This window comes from Setaria italica, chromosome V (assembly GCF_000263155.2).
Source record: "Setaria italica strain Yugu1 chromosome V, Setaria_italica_v2.0, whole genome shotgun sequence".
NCBI lineage: Eukaryota > Viridiplantae > Streptophyta > Magnoliopsida > Poales > Poaceae > Setaria > Setaria italica.
Genome location: NC_028454.1, coordinates 440,769 through 458,697, shown reverse-complemented (window position 1 = coordinate 458,697; position 17,929 = coordinate 440,769). Strand labels below are relative to the sequence as shown.

At 47.0% G+C, this 17,929-nt stretch overlaps 3 protein-coding genes across 6 annotated transcripts; 2 read left to right on the top strand and 1 right to left on the bottom strand.

Moving 5' to 3' along the window:
* Window positions 1-3,872: 3,872 nt before the first annotated feature.
* LOC101784070 (probable disease resistance RPP8-like protein 4) lies at window positions 3,873-6,838 on the top strand. Its single transcript, XM_012845758.2, has one exon. The coding sequence runs from the start codon at window positions 4,000-4,002 to the stop codon at window positions 6,613-6,615; it is 2,616 nt and encodes an 871-aa protein (XP_012701212.1). The 5' UTR covers window positions 3,873-3,999; the 3' UTR covers window positions 6,616-6,838.
* A 4,801-nt stretch (window positions 6,839-11,639) lies between these two features.
* LOC105914495 lies at window positions 11,640-17,581 on the top strand. 4 transcript variants are annotated; one of them, XR_002677752.1, is made up of 3 exons: window positions 11,641-12,040; window positions 17,009-17,036; window positions 17,132-17,564. XR_002677752.1 is itself a non-coding variant. In XM_022826776.1 (3 exons), the coding sequence occupies exons 1-3, from the start codon at window positions 11,855-11,857 to the stop codon at window positions 17,424-17,426; spliced, it is 501 nt and encodes a 166-aa protein (XP_022682511.1). In that variant the 5' UTR covers window positions 11,650-11,854; the 3' UTR covers window positions 17,427-17,581. The 4 variants fall into 4 exon arrangements, 1 of the variants encoding a protein (XP_022682511.1); XM_022826776.1 differs by having other exon boundaries at window positions 11,650-12,040; window positions 17,017-17,036; window positions 17,132-17,581; XR_002677753.1 differs by lacking the exon at window positions 17,009-17,036 and having other exon boundaries at window positions 11,640-12,040.
* LOC101760417 (arsenate reductase 2.1) lies at window positions 12,675-15,170 on the bottom strand. The gene is made up of 3 exons (XM_004967328.4): window positions 14,804-15,170; window positions 14,538-14,676; window positions 12,675-13,018 (listed from the first exon to the last, which is right to left on the bottom strand). Exons 1-3 carry the CDS (start codon window positions 15,067-15,069, stop codon window positions 12,848-12,850), a joined length of 576 nt encoding a protein of 191 aa, XP_004967385.3. The 5' UTR covers window positions 15,070-15,170; the 3' UTR covers window positions 12,675-12,847.
* Window positions 17,582-17,929: the final 348 nt, after the last annotated feature.

The following is a 17,929-nucleotide window of genomic DNA, read 5'->3' as shown; positions in this document are numbered from 1 at the left end:
TACCTGTGAGCGGAGGGGATGTAGGGGGCGACTGCGCGGGAGAGGGTCCGTCCACCCGACGGCCCACCGGCGGCGGCAGCGCGTGCGCCGGCTCGGAGCTGCGGCGGCGGATCCGGAGGGACGGGCGGCGGCGGATCCGGACGGAGGGACGGAGGGGGCGTCCAGCGGGAGGAACGGCGCCGTCGCCCGGGCGGATTGGAGGGAGGGAGAGGGCCACTCCACGCCTCACCGGCGGCGGGGAGCGCGCGGCAGCGAGGGAGCGGCGGAGCGAGCGCGAGGCAGCGAGGGAGCGCGCGGCAGCGACGGAGCGGCGGGCGAGCGCGACGGAGCGGGCGCGCCGAGGGCCCGCCGGCGGCGCAGACCGGGCGGAAGGGACGGAGCGGGGAGCGGAGGGAGCCGCGGCGGCGGATCTGAGCGACGCACGGAGGGGAGCAAGCGACGGAGGGGGCGAGAGGAGGGAGGCACTGGCGCGTCGGTGCGTCGGTGCGGCGTTATCGTCACACCAACGGCTTCCGCTCGTGACTAGAAGCCGCAGCCACCCGAACGGCTTCCGCTGATAAGCCCAGCCGGAAAAGAGAAGCCGCAGCCGCTTTAAGCGCTGCCGAACAAGCTGATCATCTCACACCTTCACCGACACCACTTCCCTGTTGATTTGGACACCGCGCAATGCTTTTCTACCACCTGTACGTCAGGCTCCGGCGGGCGGGCGCTTGCGACGATGCGCAGGAGGCCGTCGCTCCCGGCGTCCCCGCGGGCCGTGGTGCCCGCAGCAGCGCCGCGCCATGCCGAGGCCGCTCTCGACGTGCTTGTCCAGGCGCGGACCTCGACGGCGTCGCCGGCGCGCATGTCGTGGCGCGACACGAAAGAGCGACCACTGCCCCGTGAGGCGGTACGTGCGGGCCTTGCGGTCGAACGTACGCCGGCACGGGCAGCCCGGGGCCGAACACCGGGCGGTGCTCCGCCGCCGTGAGCATGCCAAGCAATTTTTCATGTGCTTATAAAGAACTTGATCAATAGAAAAAATAGAGTAAATATGTTTATAATATTTAGTTCTTGCAATAAACATGAGATAAATAAATTATTACGTGAGAAATGGACACAGATCTTCGTATTAGATAAAGAACTTGATCAATATTGATAATTTACATAAATCAACATTCATAAAGATAAAAAAAATTCACATGAAAATTACACTAATCATCATTCATAACATTCACTAGGTCGACAAGAAGAAAAATGTTAGAATTCTGGAACAAGACAATAAAGATACATACGCTCCATAGTGGACTGCACGTAGTCAATTATCCTAAAATAATGGCACAACATAGTAGAATGTTCGCCCTCCAAGCCATCTCTGCACATGACTTAATTTCTACGAAGTGTATGGAGAGCCACCTCTGCTCCTCCAGTATCAAAGAATAGTGTAAGTACATCCATGACATGTGCAGACTATGTTCTCTGGTATTGGAGGAGCGGAAGAACCAGCTCTTTAGAATGTTCCTCCAATACCAGAGAACGAAGAGCCACCTTCACTCCTCCAATACCAGAGAATAGTGTAAACATATTCATGCCATGAGCAGATATTGTTCTCTGGGATTGGAGGAGTGGAGGTGGTACATCCATTGTCGGTCCATCTGCATCGTATTACATGAAAATGAACATAGGGTTTCGTATTAGATAAAGAACTTGATCAATATTAGGTAGGAAAAATAGATTAAATATGTTTATAATATTTAGTCCTTACAATAAACATGAGATAAATAAATTATTGGTCAAAGAAATATAATTATTGTTAAATTACAGTGACATGAAAAATTGTAACAATGACCAAATTCTATTTCTTACATCTACAATTTATTTACCTTAATTTTATTGCAATAACTAAATATTAAAAATATATTTACTCTATTTTTCTCATACCTAATATTGATCAAGTTCTTTACCTAATACGGATCATATATAACAAGCAAGCTATCCATCAAATTCTAGCTAAAAAACATGCATAAATAAAAATCCTCTCAATTTCTCCCTTGTTCTAAAAAACTCATTTTTCTCTATCTCTAAAGCATAAAATAAAGCATAATAACAATAAATGAAGGGAGGATGAAGTAGTTAACCTTTACAACGCTGGGGATGAGTGAAATCCCCATGGAAATGAAGGAAAAAATCATGCAGCACCTCCCTAAGGTTGCTTGCTCGCTATGGAGAAGGAAAAAGAAGCTCTCGGTCAGGGTGGAGTGGCTTGGGCTCGGGGAGGAAGAAGGGCAATTTATAGGCGAGGAACTTTTGTCCCGGTTGAAAATTCCAACCTGGACTAAATCTTTTGTCCTGGTTGGAAAGACTAACCGGGACAAAACGTCCCGTCAGATTTTTTGAGCCTAGTAGCCGTTACAACCGGAACTAAAGCTCTCCCGTTAGTTGTTCATTTTTAACCCGGGACTAAAGGTCATTTAGTCCCGAGTCCAAAGTCAACCGGGATAAAAAATGTTGGGTGGTCAGAAATTTTGAAATACTCCCGGCCTCATGCTATGGACCGGCCGCAGTGACACTATATATCTATATGACTATACCACCTTTTGATTTCATATAGAACCAAAATAGACGATATATGAGTAGAGCTTCCAGTTCGCTTGATTCTAGACGAGAGTTGGCCGTTGCAAGGAATAGGAGGTTGCTTGTTCTGTAGTAGCTTTACAACCTAATAGAGCTGTCTTTATACTACGTGGGAAGAAAAGATAAAATACTGACGTGCATTGTGTAGCAACTACTAGCTAGATTCTAGGTCGGACATATAAGGAATACTAGGGGATTACTTGTTTGATCCGTAGTAGCTTTACAACCTAATAAAGCTGTCTTTGTATTAAAGAAAGAAGGTGGTGAAATAATCCAGTTCCCTGCTCCTTGGGAAGAAAAGATACAATATTCGAGTCTTTGAGCTTCCGCTATAGTGCATATATATATGCTTTCATTGACGTGGACAGTGCAGCAAGTACTAGATTCTAGCTCTGACGTATGCGTGCGTGCCGATGTGTCTCTTTTTTTTTAAGGAGCAGGAGCACTGCTACGTCATGTCATCTAAGGAGGAAGCAAGCAAGTCTTTACATATAATTTGATATTACATAAGAAAGTAAACACACATGAGAACAAACTTAAACATAAGACTCTAAGAGAGCTCCAGCTCTCGGGTAGAAATGATTAGCCCAAGCACTTAGCTTGCCAAGGTAGAAATGATTTATGCTCGAAAATCCTCCGGTTCCTCTCCTTCCAAATGTTTCCACGCGGTGCACATGATAATCGCATCCAAAGAGCGCCTCGAACGTCCACTCACCTGCTGTAAATTCTTGCTCCACCATCCCTCAAAAGAAGCTTCATCCTGCTGTGGTATTAAAATAGGTAACCTGGTCCGATGCTTGACCTTGACTCTTCCATTCATATCGAAAAATCTTGCAAAGCTAGCCCATATATGTGTAAATAATAATTAACATTGCTAAATTGGTCTCCAAACCCATGGTATTTAATTAGAGCTAGGTAGCGTGCGTCTCTTTAAATCTCAATTGGCCTCCAACTCATTCATGTTCTCGTCTAGTTGGATGGATATGGACTAAGATCGAGTTATTAGACAAAAATGAAGAAATAAGATTGAAAGGTTATCATTGTGTGGGGCAACCAAAAGGATTCAACTCGCTATTGCTTGCATTGCTTGCCAATTGGAAAAGGATGAGGTATAATATTCGACTCTTTGCCCTCCGGCTAGGTTTTCCTCCTTTGCTTCCTTTTTTGGCGTGGGGTGGTGTATACAGTACAGCAACAGTAGTGTAACAACAGCTATAAATGCTGCCTCTCACGGCCATGACAACACACTGCACCTCAATTTGCATGCAAAAGAGAGCATGCATGGCACCTCCCTCTCAATCCATCTAGCTAGCTACAATACAATTGAAGATGAACTGAGCTGAAGATCATTAGTTAAAGATCAGGCAGGCTCATCAGAGATCGACGATGGCCGCCCTAACCCAAGGCGCCATTGACGGGCTGCTGGGCGTCCTGGCCAAGGCGATCACGGACGAGGCGCGGCTGATCGGCGGCGTGCCCGGCGACATGCAGTTCATCAAGGATGAGATGGACAGCATGAATGGGTTCCTGCTGCACCTGACCAAGACGGAGGGCCAGCACGACGACCAGGTCCGCGCATGGATGAAGCAGGTGCGCGAGATCGCCTACGTCGCCGAGGACTGCGTCCAGCGCTACGTCCACGACATAGTCCCGTTCGAAGCTATTCGTTTTGGACGCCTGGGCGCCCTGGCGACCATGGTGCGCTTCCTCCGCAACCCCAAAAAGTATTGTGAGCTCCACGACCTCGGCAAGCAGATCACTGAGCTCAAGGCCCGCGTGCGCGATGTCGGCGAGAGGCGGTTGCGCTACGGCGTCACCGTCCCGGCTGGTACGGACCTCAAGCTGGCGCCGACGACGCCTGCTGCTGGCCAACAAGAGGAGAAGAGGGAGGCCTTTGTACGCGCACTGGATCTGGAACTGGAACAAGACGTCGTCGGCAGCAAAGCATGGTGGAGGGCCCACCATCAGGCCTGGCTTCGTTCGTCTCTCCGCAGAGCGACGACTGCTGTGGGCGGCCTGCTTCCTGCTGCTCTCCCATCTGCTGTTCTGAGATACCTATCTTTCAGCAGAGAGATCGTCCGTCAGCTTCCTCCTCTCGTACAATCTGAAGCTGCCACGGTGCACGGCATCCTGAAGAAATGTTCTCAGGATGACGGCGACGATGGAGCAGCATTCAGATGCACGAAGAAGATGTTCCTCTGTGCACTTTATGCTTACCCTTATGCGACAAATCAAGAGCTGGAGAAGCTCAAGGAGAAATTAGAGGGAAGAGCCCAAGAGCCCAAGAAGGAAGTGATGACCTTCTGCTACAGCATGCTGTCCATCAGCCAGAAGAGTTGCCTGCAGTATCTAACTGCTTTCCTCTATGAGTCGGAGATCAGCAGGACAAGCATGGTCAGGCGATGGGTCGCCGAAGGCCTCGTAGGTAAAGAACCAGGAGGAGGAGGAGGAGGAGGAGGGAGGATTCCAGAAGAAGAAGGCGAGTGCTGCTTCGGTGAGCTTGTATTTCGAGGCTTCATCCGTCCTGCTCGCTTCAGCGATGCCGGCACGGTCAAGAGCTGTGTGATGGAGAAGCCAGTCCGCGAGTTCATTCTCAGCATCACTGGAAGCGAGAACTTCGAGGTCTCGTTGCCAGCTCACCTCGACCGCCAGCTCAGGATCCGAGAGATAGTTCGACGTCTTCCACCGCCGCAGCAAGAGCAACGACAAGCGGCGGATCGTTGGAGGAACATCGCTCGCCGCTGCAACCTTTGCAGCGACAGCGCTTCGCCGGAGGAGGATCATCCCATGGACGCGCTGGTGGATTTCCTCAAGAAACTCCCTGAGCTATATCGGCTGAATGTGCTGGATTTGGGAGGCTGCAGAGGCCTGAAGAAGGACCACCTCAAGAGCTTTGGCGATGTGGTCTGGCTCAAGTATCTGAGCCTTCGGAACACAGACGTCTCCCACCTGCCTGCCTGTTATATCAACAAGCTTACGCTGCTGGAGACCCTGGACATCAGGGGAACAACCATACGGCCTCGCGACACGAAGAAGATCAACCTGCCAAAGCTAAAGCACCTGCTCGCCGGCCGATACCTCACGCCGGGCGAGAAGGCGTCGCTCATCACCGTGCGGATGCCTCGCAAGATCGGGTCCATGAGGTTCATGGAGACACTATCCCACGTCCAAGTCTCCAAGGACGGAACCGAGCTGCGAGGAGTTGCCAAGCTGCGTCAGTTGAGGAAGCTCGGTGTGGTCGTCCATGGCGATGCTGACAGTACCGCACATCTGGGTCGAGTGCTGCATGCGCTGTCTGGATGCCTGCGCTCACTGTCAGTTTGCGTCACCACCCAGGGCTGGGCTCTCGACGAGGTTTCCTCCTCTTCCTCCACCACGCAAGAGATGGTGGGCGCCGCCCCCAGGCCCAGCTTCATCCTCGAGAACCTAGATATCAAGGGAAAGATCAGCGGCCTGCCTTCATGGATCACCAAGGCCCAGAAGCTAGCCAACGTCACTCTACGTAACACTGAGCTGAGCGGAGAAGATGCTATGAGGAGGCTTGCCAGTGTCCTAAGCCTGCGTTGCCTCAAGCTCAGCGGCGGCGCATTCACCGAGCAAGAACTCGTCTTCAGGGTCCTCCAGTTCAAAGCTCTCAAGATCCTCGTCCTCGAGGGTGGCCCCATCACCACCGTCACCTTCCTCGCCGCCGACGCAGCTCCTGCGCTCGAGAAGATTGTGTGGGCCATAGGCAGAAGCAGGGTACGTGATGGGGAGGACCTCATCGTCGGGATCAACTACCTTCCCAATCTGAAGGCGATTGAGCTTAGAGGCGACTTCAAGACGACGAGCCTCGTGGACTGGGTGGAAGCCACTAAAGAATCCACAAGTGATCCAAGGTATTACATCCGCTACATGTCCTCCACCGCCTCCGTTGGGAACGAATTGATCACCGAGGTCCCAAAAACTGCAAGGCATACTACCGTATCAATTCCGGTTACCGTTATCAACCAGCAGCACTAGCTGGAGTGTGATACCGTTATACTACTGCATGCGTACTAACTGCGTCACGGTTTGCTGTTTAATTTGTCGTGTGTGATTGTGTGATGTACATACGTATGATCTGATTGAGTGATGCATGATAATATGTGTTGTTGATGGTTGTAAACAAATTATATTATCCTCGTAAATATGTATATATGGACTCTATACTTTATATACTGCTTTTGAACGATCACTGCATATATAGGTGCATGTGCGTACATCAATTTTATGATTTTGATTAAAAAAATACTTGTTTTTGCTATGCCTAGGGTTTGGCATGCTTGTACTGGCATTTTTCACATACTTCAAGCAAAAAATCAAGATTTATGCACACTGCACGTACCTGCGCAGAAAAGTATTATCTCAACCATATATCTTACTGATACTTGAGTAGTTTGTATCATGTAGAACAAAGCAGAAAATATCATGACTGATCAAAGCATACAAAAGAGAAGAACAAGCGCAATTACTTGCACCTCCTAACATTTTAGATCATGCATATGTCAGATGGAATTGCAAGTGCCAGTGAGAGAAGACTGCGAGCATATTTAGTAGCCTAAATAGGGTTGATCAAGCTCGTATTATAGAGATGGGCCCAATGAACCATGCTAACAATGCAAGATGCAACATCTTTTTATCATTTTATGTGATCTTGTTTGTTAGACTGGACAATGTAACTAGGCTCTACCTAAATCATGTTTGGTAGACTGCATAAAGGTGATGTGCTAACCTTGCACATAGACATGGTAGCTTTACCACTTCTTCATACATGTTCCGCAAGCTATGATCTTATTATGAATTGGATAAACAATCAACACCATTTCATAATAAAAAAAGGCAATAATATATGGCACACCCAGCTTGAACCACCATGGACATAATCGCTCCTGCCTTCGAATTAAATAGTGAAAGTTATTCTACTTGAATGAAGATGATGTGTTGCTAACTGGTCTAGATTATTAGAAAAGAAGGAAAGCATATATTTGGATGGGGTCATGCCACCCCTTCGGCGGTGGTAGTGGAGTCAGAGCAAGATGGAGGAGGTTTACCGCTGGCTAAACATAGCATGCCTATTGACACCTCTAAAAATCTTTACCTCGCTAAAAAAATCTAGGATGGTATTCAAATCAAATATAATAGGTATATAGTCCTTACAAGATAGGTAGAAATTATACAAGACTTATACTTTTAAAGATATTTCTAGACAAAAGATTTTATACATAAAAAATGATAGTTTATATGTTTTAATATGGTTATATGGATACAAGTAATCACTGAGCATCAGCTAAATATATAGTAGTATGATATATACATTTATGAACAAAATATGAATATTACGAACACTCATATGTAAAATCCTTCATTCGCCACTATCCATATGTACCCTCTATTACATTGGCAATTGACTAAGCATGCGTTTGGTTTTGGGATGACGTGAGTTGGGTTAGAGTGAACCCAACTCGTGTTTGGATGAAAGGGATGGAGAGGGATGGGTTGGACCCAGTCTTTTATTTGGTTGAAGAGGTTGAGAGGGTTGGGATGGATGTACTTTTAACACCGTTAGTTGTAGCCCCACCTGTCAGCCACGGGGCCCACCTATCATCCTCTTCTTCTTTATTCCCCTCCCTTCCATCTTCTTCCTCCTCTCCTCCCCGCAAGCCCCTCCTCCTCCCCGGCTCCTCCCCAGCCGCCGACACGCTGGCCCCTGATGGCGGTTCCCTGCGCCGCCAGCCCCCACCTCCCCGACCCGGCTGCCCCCGCGCCGCCTCCTCCCCGGACTGGCCACCCTGTGCCGCCCCTTCACCGCCCCCGCTCCCCGCGCCGCACCGGGCATCCCTCCCTCTCCTGCACCGGCCGCGCGCCGCCCATCCTTCCCTCATCCTGCGCCGGCCGCTGGCCACTGCCCCACCCTCCCTCTTCCCAGCCAGCCTCTGCGCATCGCCCCTACCTCTGCACCACGCCGAGCTGCCCTGCTCCCCCGCCCAGCGATGCCAGCTCCTCCCCACCGCCACCGCCTCCTCCCCGCCTGGCAACGCTGACTCCTCCCCGTGCACCAGCGGCGACCGAGGGAGGCGTGCGGGCGAGCGCGAGACGGAGCCGCACAGCATCCACCTGGGTCCGCGCGATCCCTCCATTTTGGAGGAATCTGATCGACCCGAATCAAGTGGAAATATTCCCATCTGGGTCGAACCTGTTCCACATCGTTTTTCAACCAAACGTGGGACGAAGGGGGTCGAACCTGTTTCGACCCAATCCAACCCAGTAACCAAACACACACTAAGAAAATGGTGCATCCACCTGCCGCACCGACCTTGAATGAGCACTGCGCGTTTGTCAGAACCTTCATCACCAGCATCGCCGCGAGCGAGAACTTCGTCATCGACCTGCCGATTCACCTCGACCTCCAGCTTACTATCCGAAAGAAAGTTGGACGGCCACGGCAGCTGCCGCCACAGCAAGCGGCGTCGGGTTGCTGCTGGAGCTGGAGGGATGTCGTCAGGGCCATGGACGACTACTGTGGTTGCTGCTGCTGCTGGAGGGACGACAAACTCATGGACGACCTGGTCTGCGGAGGCCATTTGCACCGTCGTTTGCCTTCGCAACACAGATGTCTCCTGGCTGCTGCCCACCCATCTGAAGAAGCTCAAGCTGCTGGAGACGCTGGACATTCGGGAGACGCCACGCTTACGTCCCCGCGACGTGGGGAGGATGTACCTGCAGAGCTTGAAGCATCTGCTCGCCGGCCGCTACGTCGACAAGGTGACCGGCGAGGAGCTCCCCACGGCCAGGAGGACGTCGGCCGAGGTGTCGCTCGTCACCGTGCGGATCCCCAGCAGGATCGGTGCGATGAGGAGCATGGAGACGCTGTCCCACGTCCAGGTCTCCGACGACGGGGCCGAGCTGGGACGAGTAGGCAAGCTGCGTCAGCTGAGGAAGCTCGGTGTGGTCATCCGACGCGTCAATCGTCGTGGTGCCCAGCAGCTGCGTGGAGTGATATACGCGCTGGCTGGATGCCTGCGCTCGCTGTCCATCTGGGTCACTCAGGACCAGGGCGGGGTCCTCGACATTTCCGTGCTGCAGGAGGCAACCTCCAGCTTGGTCCTCGAGAACCTGGATATCAACGGAAGGATCGGCACTAGCCTCCCTTCATGGGTCGAGAGGGCCGGGAAACTGGCTAACATCTCCCTGCGTGACACTGAGATGAGCGGAGGAGAGACTCTGACAAGGCTTGCCAACGTCCTCAGCCTGCGTTGCCTCAAGCTCAGCCGCAGGTCATTCCTCGAGCAAGCGCTCATCTTCAGGGACGACGTCCACATTATTCTAGGGATGATACTAAATTGGCTTGGGTACTGGCCACCTGTCCTCATCATCGTCTGTACAGCAACAACAAAGCATTTAAGCCTTTATAAGTTCCAAGCAGGTTGGAGCAACCAAGCAATGCCTGCAATGAGATGAATCAGAATGAATACCAGTTTGTGTAACCAGAATCGTCAACTTCAGCAAGGATCCTATCCAACACATTGGGAAAAACAAGATCAGATCCAGTAACAAGGCCAAACTAATGTTACTGGATCCAACACGTTGGGAACTACTCCCTCCGTATAGGAAAAGGAAGTCGTTTTGGACAGCGACACGGTCTCCAAAGCATTACTTTGACTCTTTATTTTTATAAAAATATTTATCCAAAAGTGATATATGTATATTTTTATGAAAGTATTTTTCAAAACAAATCTATTTATATGACTTTCACATTTCCAAACTCATCAACTTAAAAGTTATTCATGATTTATATTCCCACTGTTTGACTCAAACCTTGTCCAAAACGACTTCCTTTTCCTATACGGAGGGAGTATATATGTTTTTTAGACAGGCATGCTTCATCAACAAAATGTTCTTTCATGCAAGACGACAGATACTTGGCCTACTCATTAAAGAGGCTGTGTAAGAGATACTGATAAGCATAATATAATAAGGCTAACTTGTTAGCACTCACCCTACAGTAGTACACATATTACTTAAGTATAGCAATCAAAGAAAAAGAAATAAACCTGCATCACTCTAGTATAAACTCAAAAATAATAAATTCAGTGGTATTAGGCCAGTGTTGCACACCTTCTAGATCAGAACATAGTTCTCCTTTCGCAACCGTCTCAAACTCGTGCTTATATCTCTAGGTCTGCAGCACAACATAGTGAACTTTAGTTATTTATATAGTAAATAAAATCGACATCAGAATACACCTAACGTGAACTTAAAAAACACAAATGTGTGAAACACTCTCATATCCATATCCATCCTAAATTATAGGTTGTTTTGGGTTTCCTAGATTCATAATTTTTACTATGTATTTAGACATAGTGTATTATATCTAAGTACATAGCAAAGTCTATGAATCCAAAAAATCAAAATAACCTACAATCGACATCAAAAAATAAAAATAATTAAGGGTTTAATCCTCTTGCTCTTCTGCAAAACTTTTTAATCCCCACCTAACCCAACAAACCCTGAAGATGATTTACAGCCATACAATACAAAACTAGACATAATACACTCACACACACCTAAAAACTTATATAAACTATATAGCTGCCGCAAAGGGTATAGGGCATTGCTTGTAGTAGTGTGGCAATCTAAAGCCGTCATTATGTGGAGATGATAAATTAAAGATAAGGATCGAAGGATCCAATTCCCTATTCCTTGCAAATACGCATGGAACGATTATTTTTATAAAATAAGTTTATTAGTTTCAAAAAGGTTATATTGATCAGAAATCTTGAAATACTCCCGACCTCGCTTGTGTTCTGAATCTTGAGTATATCAGCTTTTTTGATTTCATATATATATATAGAGAGATCTATTTCTCTGTAGCTGATCACAAAATAGGTATTTTGTAGCCAGACCATCCAACCGTCCAGATCATCCGCCCCACTTCCAGATTCCCGGTCGTCCGAGCCGGCGAGCCTAGCGGAGGAGCCGAGCGCGAGCCGGGAGTAACGAGTCTTTAGGCTCATCCAGCTCGTAATGGACCGCTCGTCATGCCTTCCCGTCAGCCATCCCGCACGCACCAGTCGCCGCCCTGTTTCTTCTCCGCTGCCGCTACGCCGTCGGTAGGAGTCCCGGCGGCCTAACAACGGCCCGGCGACGCCCCTCCGTTCCGCGCCGGCAGCACCCTCCCAATTTGGCGACCTCATTTGGGGCGGGTTGCCGCCTGCCGGCAATGGCGTCAGATCCAGGTGGAAGCGGCGGCGGCCCGGCAACGACCTGGCTGGGGCCCCTTTCCTCTTCTCAACATACCTCGTATGGAGCGGCAGATCCCGGCGGCAGGACAGCCATGGTGAGGACCGACCCGCGCACGGGAGGCCAGGTCGTGCTGTCCCGCGGATTAGGCTGTCAAGCGATTCTGGTAAGGCAAATCTATCTCGTTTTGTTTATTTATCTGATTTGGTTGCGTAGTAGGAATTGAACCTGAAAAGCCCCCGCTGATTAAGCTGTTTGATTGGATCGATTCCATCATCACTAATTTTATTTTTTTTCATTGGGGAATGTCAAATCCGAAGTAGCTTTGGGGTCTGCTTGGCACCACGTGCCCTTATTTTTATCTTTTCCTCACCCTCACTGCAGATTGAAATTAGATTGTTTTAGCAGATTAATTGGTCAAACAAATCAATGCAAAGAGGTGTATTGCACAACGGTTGTCACTAGGATCTGTCCAATTTCATCTAATTTGGGGTATACTGTAACTATGCGATAATATTTTAAAACAATCATGAGATATATTGTAAATCCACTTCTGTAATATCTTCATTCATTAGTTGTCGCACAGAAATTTTGCACATATAACTGACAATTCTGGTAATTTTTTTAATCCTGAACATTGTGCAAGTGGTAAGAGAGAATATGAAAGATTTTCTTATTTTTCTTTATTTTATCAAGATTTTGAACCTCAACATAAATAAACTTCTATATCTCGATATATATAAAAGAAAATCTCTACATATATCTCTATCTGTGCATATATTATGTACATTAATATATACACTAGCAGAAATGCCCGTGCGTTGCTACGGGTAACATAAAACATAAAACATAAGTTTCTTCTTCATCAGTAACTTGAGCATATGATTTTGCCTTCTTTCCCACCCCTCGACGTAGTTCTCCCGCCGACCATGCTGATCGTTGATTGTGAAGGCCTGACATGGAACTCGTGTGTTCATGAGCACGTCCCTTTGCAAGGAGCGTCGGTGCAGCGGCAAACAGGCTGCCCTGAAACCTCCCATCCGTTAAACCCGAGCTCCAGTACCATGATGTTCTTTATCTCTGAATCCTCCTTGGTCTCCGATAGATAGTCAGAGAACATCCGAGCACATGTTGGACCTCGCACCTGGAGTGCAGTGATACAACAGTTAGGAAGGGGAAAAAACTATTTTATTTACATATAATCCCTGCACTGGACTGAAAGATAAGATTTGGATATAAAATGAAGACTATAAGAATAAAAGAACACAGATAAAACAGAGGAAACAGGACTTGCTGCATTGCTGTTCCTGCCATCAGATACTCCATCCGTCCCAAATTACTATTCGTTTTGGCTCTTCTAGATACATAACTTTTGCTATGTACCTAGACATAATATATATCTAGGTGCATGTCAAAGGCTATGTATCTAGAAAAACCAAAACGAATAGTAATTTGGGACGGTGGGAGTAATAGCGATGCTGCTGCCAAACTAACACAGTTTGGGATACTAACAGCGCATGAGATATGAGCATCACTATTCATTAGAGAGTAAAATTGTAAAAGGTCTCTGCTCCAGAAGAAATATCGAGTGGGTACAACTCCTAGCTATCAACTACAGGTGGAAGTAGAGCTAGATGATGAGATTTAGATAAGACTGTTCAATTGGTCATCTATTTCATCAGATAATGTTTGGAAGTTAATGGATGTTTAAGCGTTTAGCAAAACCAAAGCCATGGGCATAATAATCAGCAATAACATCATAGGCCTTGCATTCTCTATAGAAGTTAAAACAGCATCACAGCGTATATTTCATTAAAGTCAAAAGCAAGCTGTTATCTGCAATTTCACACACATTTCTTAATAAGCAAAAAAAGAAGTTACAATTGGATGTGACATGTTAATTCTAACTTCCTGTGTGGCTTGTCAATAAAACAAAACAAACTCCCTTTGTGCTTTTCCCCAAGGGAAAGATTTATTGCGTCATTTGCAACAACCATCCAGTGGAAAAGGAAAGGAATGCCTCGGGATAGCAATTTTTTCTTAGATACCTCCCACAAGGAAGATTCTGAATCCTGAACTTGTATCATTATTCCTAGCTAAAGCTAAGGCATCCTAAACTTTTTTTTTTCATACTAAAGTTTGACCCAAACATGAAAACCTGAACAGAGCATTACATATACAAGTCTAATATGCAGGACAGAGCAGTGCATATACAGGTCTACTATGCAGGCCACCAGTATGATCAAGCTAACGAAATTACAAGGGTAGGGCAGTTAATTTAATCAGAGGAAGGTACATGTGGAGACCACGCTCAAAAACAAATTGGCATCACCAAAGCTGTTGTTGGCTTAACAATTGCATAGTCTAGTGGACATCTTAACAGTCAAATGCTAATATGATGTGCATTGTGCAAATTATCAGTTTCCACAGGAAGATGAAGATCAACACCTCTACTGAGCTGACAATCATCTGTGCCTCAAACCAACACATATATGTTTCCATTTGCAAAAGCGAATCAAGCCAACGGACGTGCGATAGTTCCTAGAACAGCATTATCCGGGGAGAATCAGATTCCCCTGTATGTATAGGGAACGGGGCAGAGTAGTTGCAGGGTGCGGAGCTTCGGATAGAAGTGAGAGAAACGAGGGCGGCGGATCTGGGACCTGGCTGAGAGCGCAGTGGAAGACGAGGGTGTCCTTGCCGCTGGCGGCCTGCACCAGCTCCGGCATCCGCGCCGCGAAGCTGCCGCTGGCGAAGTGGTGTGACCCCGCGATGTGCGCCTGGTAGCTCCTCTCCTCGTCCCTTCCATTTCCAATCGAATTCCCCAGCAACACACGGAGAGGGCAAAATCAGAATTCTACGCTCCGATTTCCAAATCGGCGCGGCGTAGGGCAGCGCAGCACAGGCATCGGCCCGCGGACGTACGTACCTGACGTCGATGATGGCGACGCGGGGATTGCCGCGCGCCATAGACACCAGCTTCGCCGCCGTCGGGCTCATGGCCGGGACGGAGGCCGAGGGAGCGGAGGCCGGGCTCCCCATGGGCGGCGCGGGCGGGGAGGCCATCGGGGCCCGTTTGGGCGGCGGCGGCAGCGGAGCCATCTTGGGCGCCGCCGCCGGGGCCTGCGCCGTGGCGGCGACGGCGAAGAGGGCGACGAGGAGCGCGACGAGGGTGGCGGCGACGCGGGCGGCCATTCTTGGTTACGTTGCCTGGTCGGTGCCTGCGCCGCCGCAAGCCCCCGCCCCCGCCGCCGTCCCCTTCGCCGGCTCTCCCGCCGCCGCCGCCGCCGCTCCACGCCGCACCACCGACGCTGCCGGCCGCCCGCGCCCAATCTCCCTCCGCCTCTCTGTTGTGAAGAAAGGAGAAGTGTTTTTCCCGTTAACCCCCTCCCTTCCCTTCTTTTTCTACCCGAGCTCCCCTCTTTTCAACATTTGGACTGCGGGTTGATTACTAAAAAGTCAAGGGACTTTTTTGTAAAATAACCACGACGGACGAAAATCCAGGCAGAGGCGTTACTTGCTTTAATAATAGGTATAGATATATTATGTACATTATGCAGTAGACCAATAATAGTGTATTGCGCTGATGACCGTGCATAATTTTTCAGTGAGATTCCATGGTCTTCAGGAAGTGGGTTGTGAACAAAATACATTTCCTCTGCTTGTCCTCAGAATCCTTATCTCTGCTTGTCCTCATATAATATATAATGTATGGACAAAATTTTTGAATGACGGATTTACTACTAAATACATTGGAGTTGCGATTGAATTACTACTAAATTTGTGAAATGTCGGAACTTGGTCGATGTTATAGTAAATTCGTTGGTTTATGTTAATTACTTATCATGAAGTGGGTTTCTCGTAAATCACTGTCAGTAATTTACGTTCAATTTTGTTGTGTTCCTATATATGTGGTTCATTGGTGCTCGTGAGCTTATTTGCTCACTGTTCGTCCAATTTTTTAGCACTTTTCCATGGTTTCCTGTTAATTTACTATTTTTTAAGTATGCCTATTTCACCAGGTTTTAGATTAGTGTTTGATTTATCTAAAATCTGGGTCTTATGTAGCACCAAACTATTTTTTTTAATTACGATGGAACCTTGTCAATGTTATGGCAAATTCATGGTTTCCTGTTAATAACTTATCAGAATGTTTTTTTCCTCATAAATCGTAGTAAAAAAATTATTTCAATCAACATTGTGTTACTGCAATTTTGACCCATGAAGTATGTCGTACATATTTGCTCATGTCCTTATTAACTTCTATTATACTTCTCAGTTTTCAATTAGTGTAGCCACTGTGCTTAAAAACGACGAGCACCATTCTGGTCAGCACGTTACTTTTGGCAAGTTAGACCTCTCTTTCTATGAACACTATGTACCAGCTGGCTGCATAGGTTTTAGGTACAAATAATTTTTTGGATGATTTATCGCTCTTATAGTAAATTATCAGGCTTCATAGTAAATAATTCTCGTAATTTACTAGGCTTCCAACCCTGCTCAGCGGTAAATTAACCAAATACTTTACTACCATTCAACTTATGTGGATTTCACTAGTAAACTTTTAATATTGTTGGAACTGAATGTTATAGTAGTTTCATGGACTCATGTTCATTAGTTGTCAAGAACTTCCTTTGTCAAATCATAGTCAGAAAATTACGTCTGCCACTGTTGTGTTACTGTAATTATGTGGTAAATTAACCATAGTAGTTTCTTGGACTCATGTTCTTTAGTTGTCAAGCACTTTCTTTATCGCAAATCATAGTCAGAAAATACGTATGCCATTGTTGTGTTATTGTAATTTTGACTGATCAATTATGTGGTAAATTAACCATATCATTTACTAGTTTTTTGAATTATATTAATACCAGGTTATAGGGTTGTAGTTTATTTATCTGGATCTGGGTTCTATAAGTAGCGTGATACTAAATTATGGTAAATAGATTCTTGGAAATCACAATTGGTAGATTTATTATGGTAAATGTAAAGTCTTGGATTCGTAACAAGCAGTTCTGGTAGGTTATTCTCCTAACCAAATGACATTGGTAGTTCAAATTTAATACATTACGTCAACATGATTTCTGCATATTTTTGCAATGAACATATTATTTACTATTCTCCCTGTTATTTTTAGGTTTGCAGGGGATGAAACCTTCTGGCAGGTTCTGGGCATGATGCGCTCACTTAAGCAGCCGGCAGGGTAGATTTAATATCTGGCCTACCAGCTTCAACTGAATGAGTTCAATATTTCGTGCAGCATGCAGCAAACAAACACTCTGCAGCTGCCGGTGCATTTGAAGATGCCAACGACGTGCTGCAAACAGCGTCTCGTTGGACAAGGACTGGAACTGTTTCCCTGCTATATATATCACCACATGAATGAGGCAGGGAAAATGGAATGTGCTACAAAGAGCTTCAGCCTAGAGGAAAAGCATAGCAGAAAACCTATGTTTGTGTTACATCATTCTAAGGCATTATTGTACTTCCGTTATATTGACTTAATAGTAATCTGGCCATCACAATTTTATAGTCACTTGATCACGCCATGTTGATAAATACCTTGTATCGATTGATTCACTGTTATGGTAAAACGATGCTGCTGCATTGTGGTAACCCATCATATGAGTTCTGGTACAATACTGAATGCAGTGTAGTAAATTGGATTCCAGTAAACTGGGTATTGTTTTGTAGTAACTTGATCACGCCATTTTTCGGCCTACGCCATTCTCGTAAATGAGTTGTTTTTTCTCTACAGAATACCAGTCATGTATTCTCGTAATCTGCATGTACGTTGCACGTGTTCTGGACGGAGCTATTTTGATTATGAGAGTCTGGCTGAAATCTCGATCACATCGGATCCTAGCTGTAAACCTGGCACGAATTACGTCCTAGCTGTAAAGCTGTAAACCTGGCGCTAATTACGTAAACGAAAGCTGTCTTTATACTCTGTGGGAAGAAAAGATAAAATATATTGGCGTGCATTGTGTAGCAACTGCCTGCTAGATTCTAGGTCGGACACACGCATGCATGCGTGTCGATGTTTATAAGAACAGAT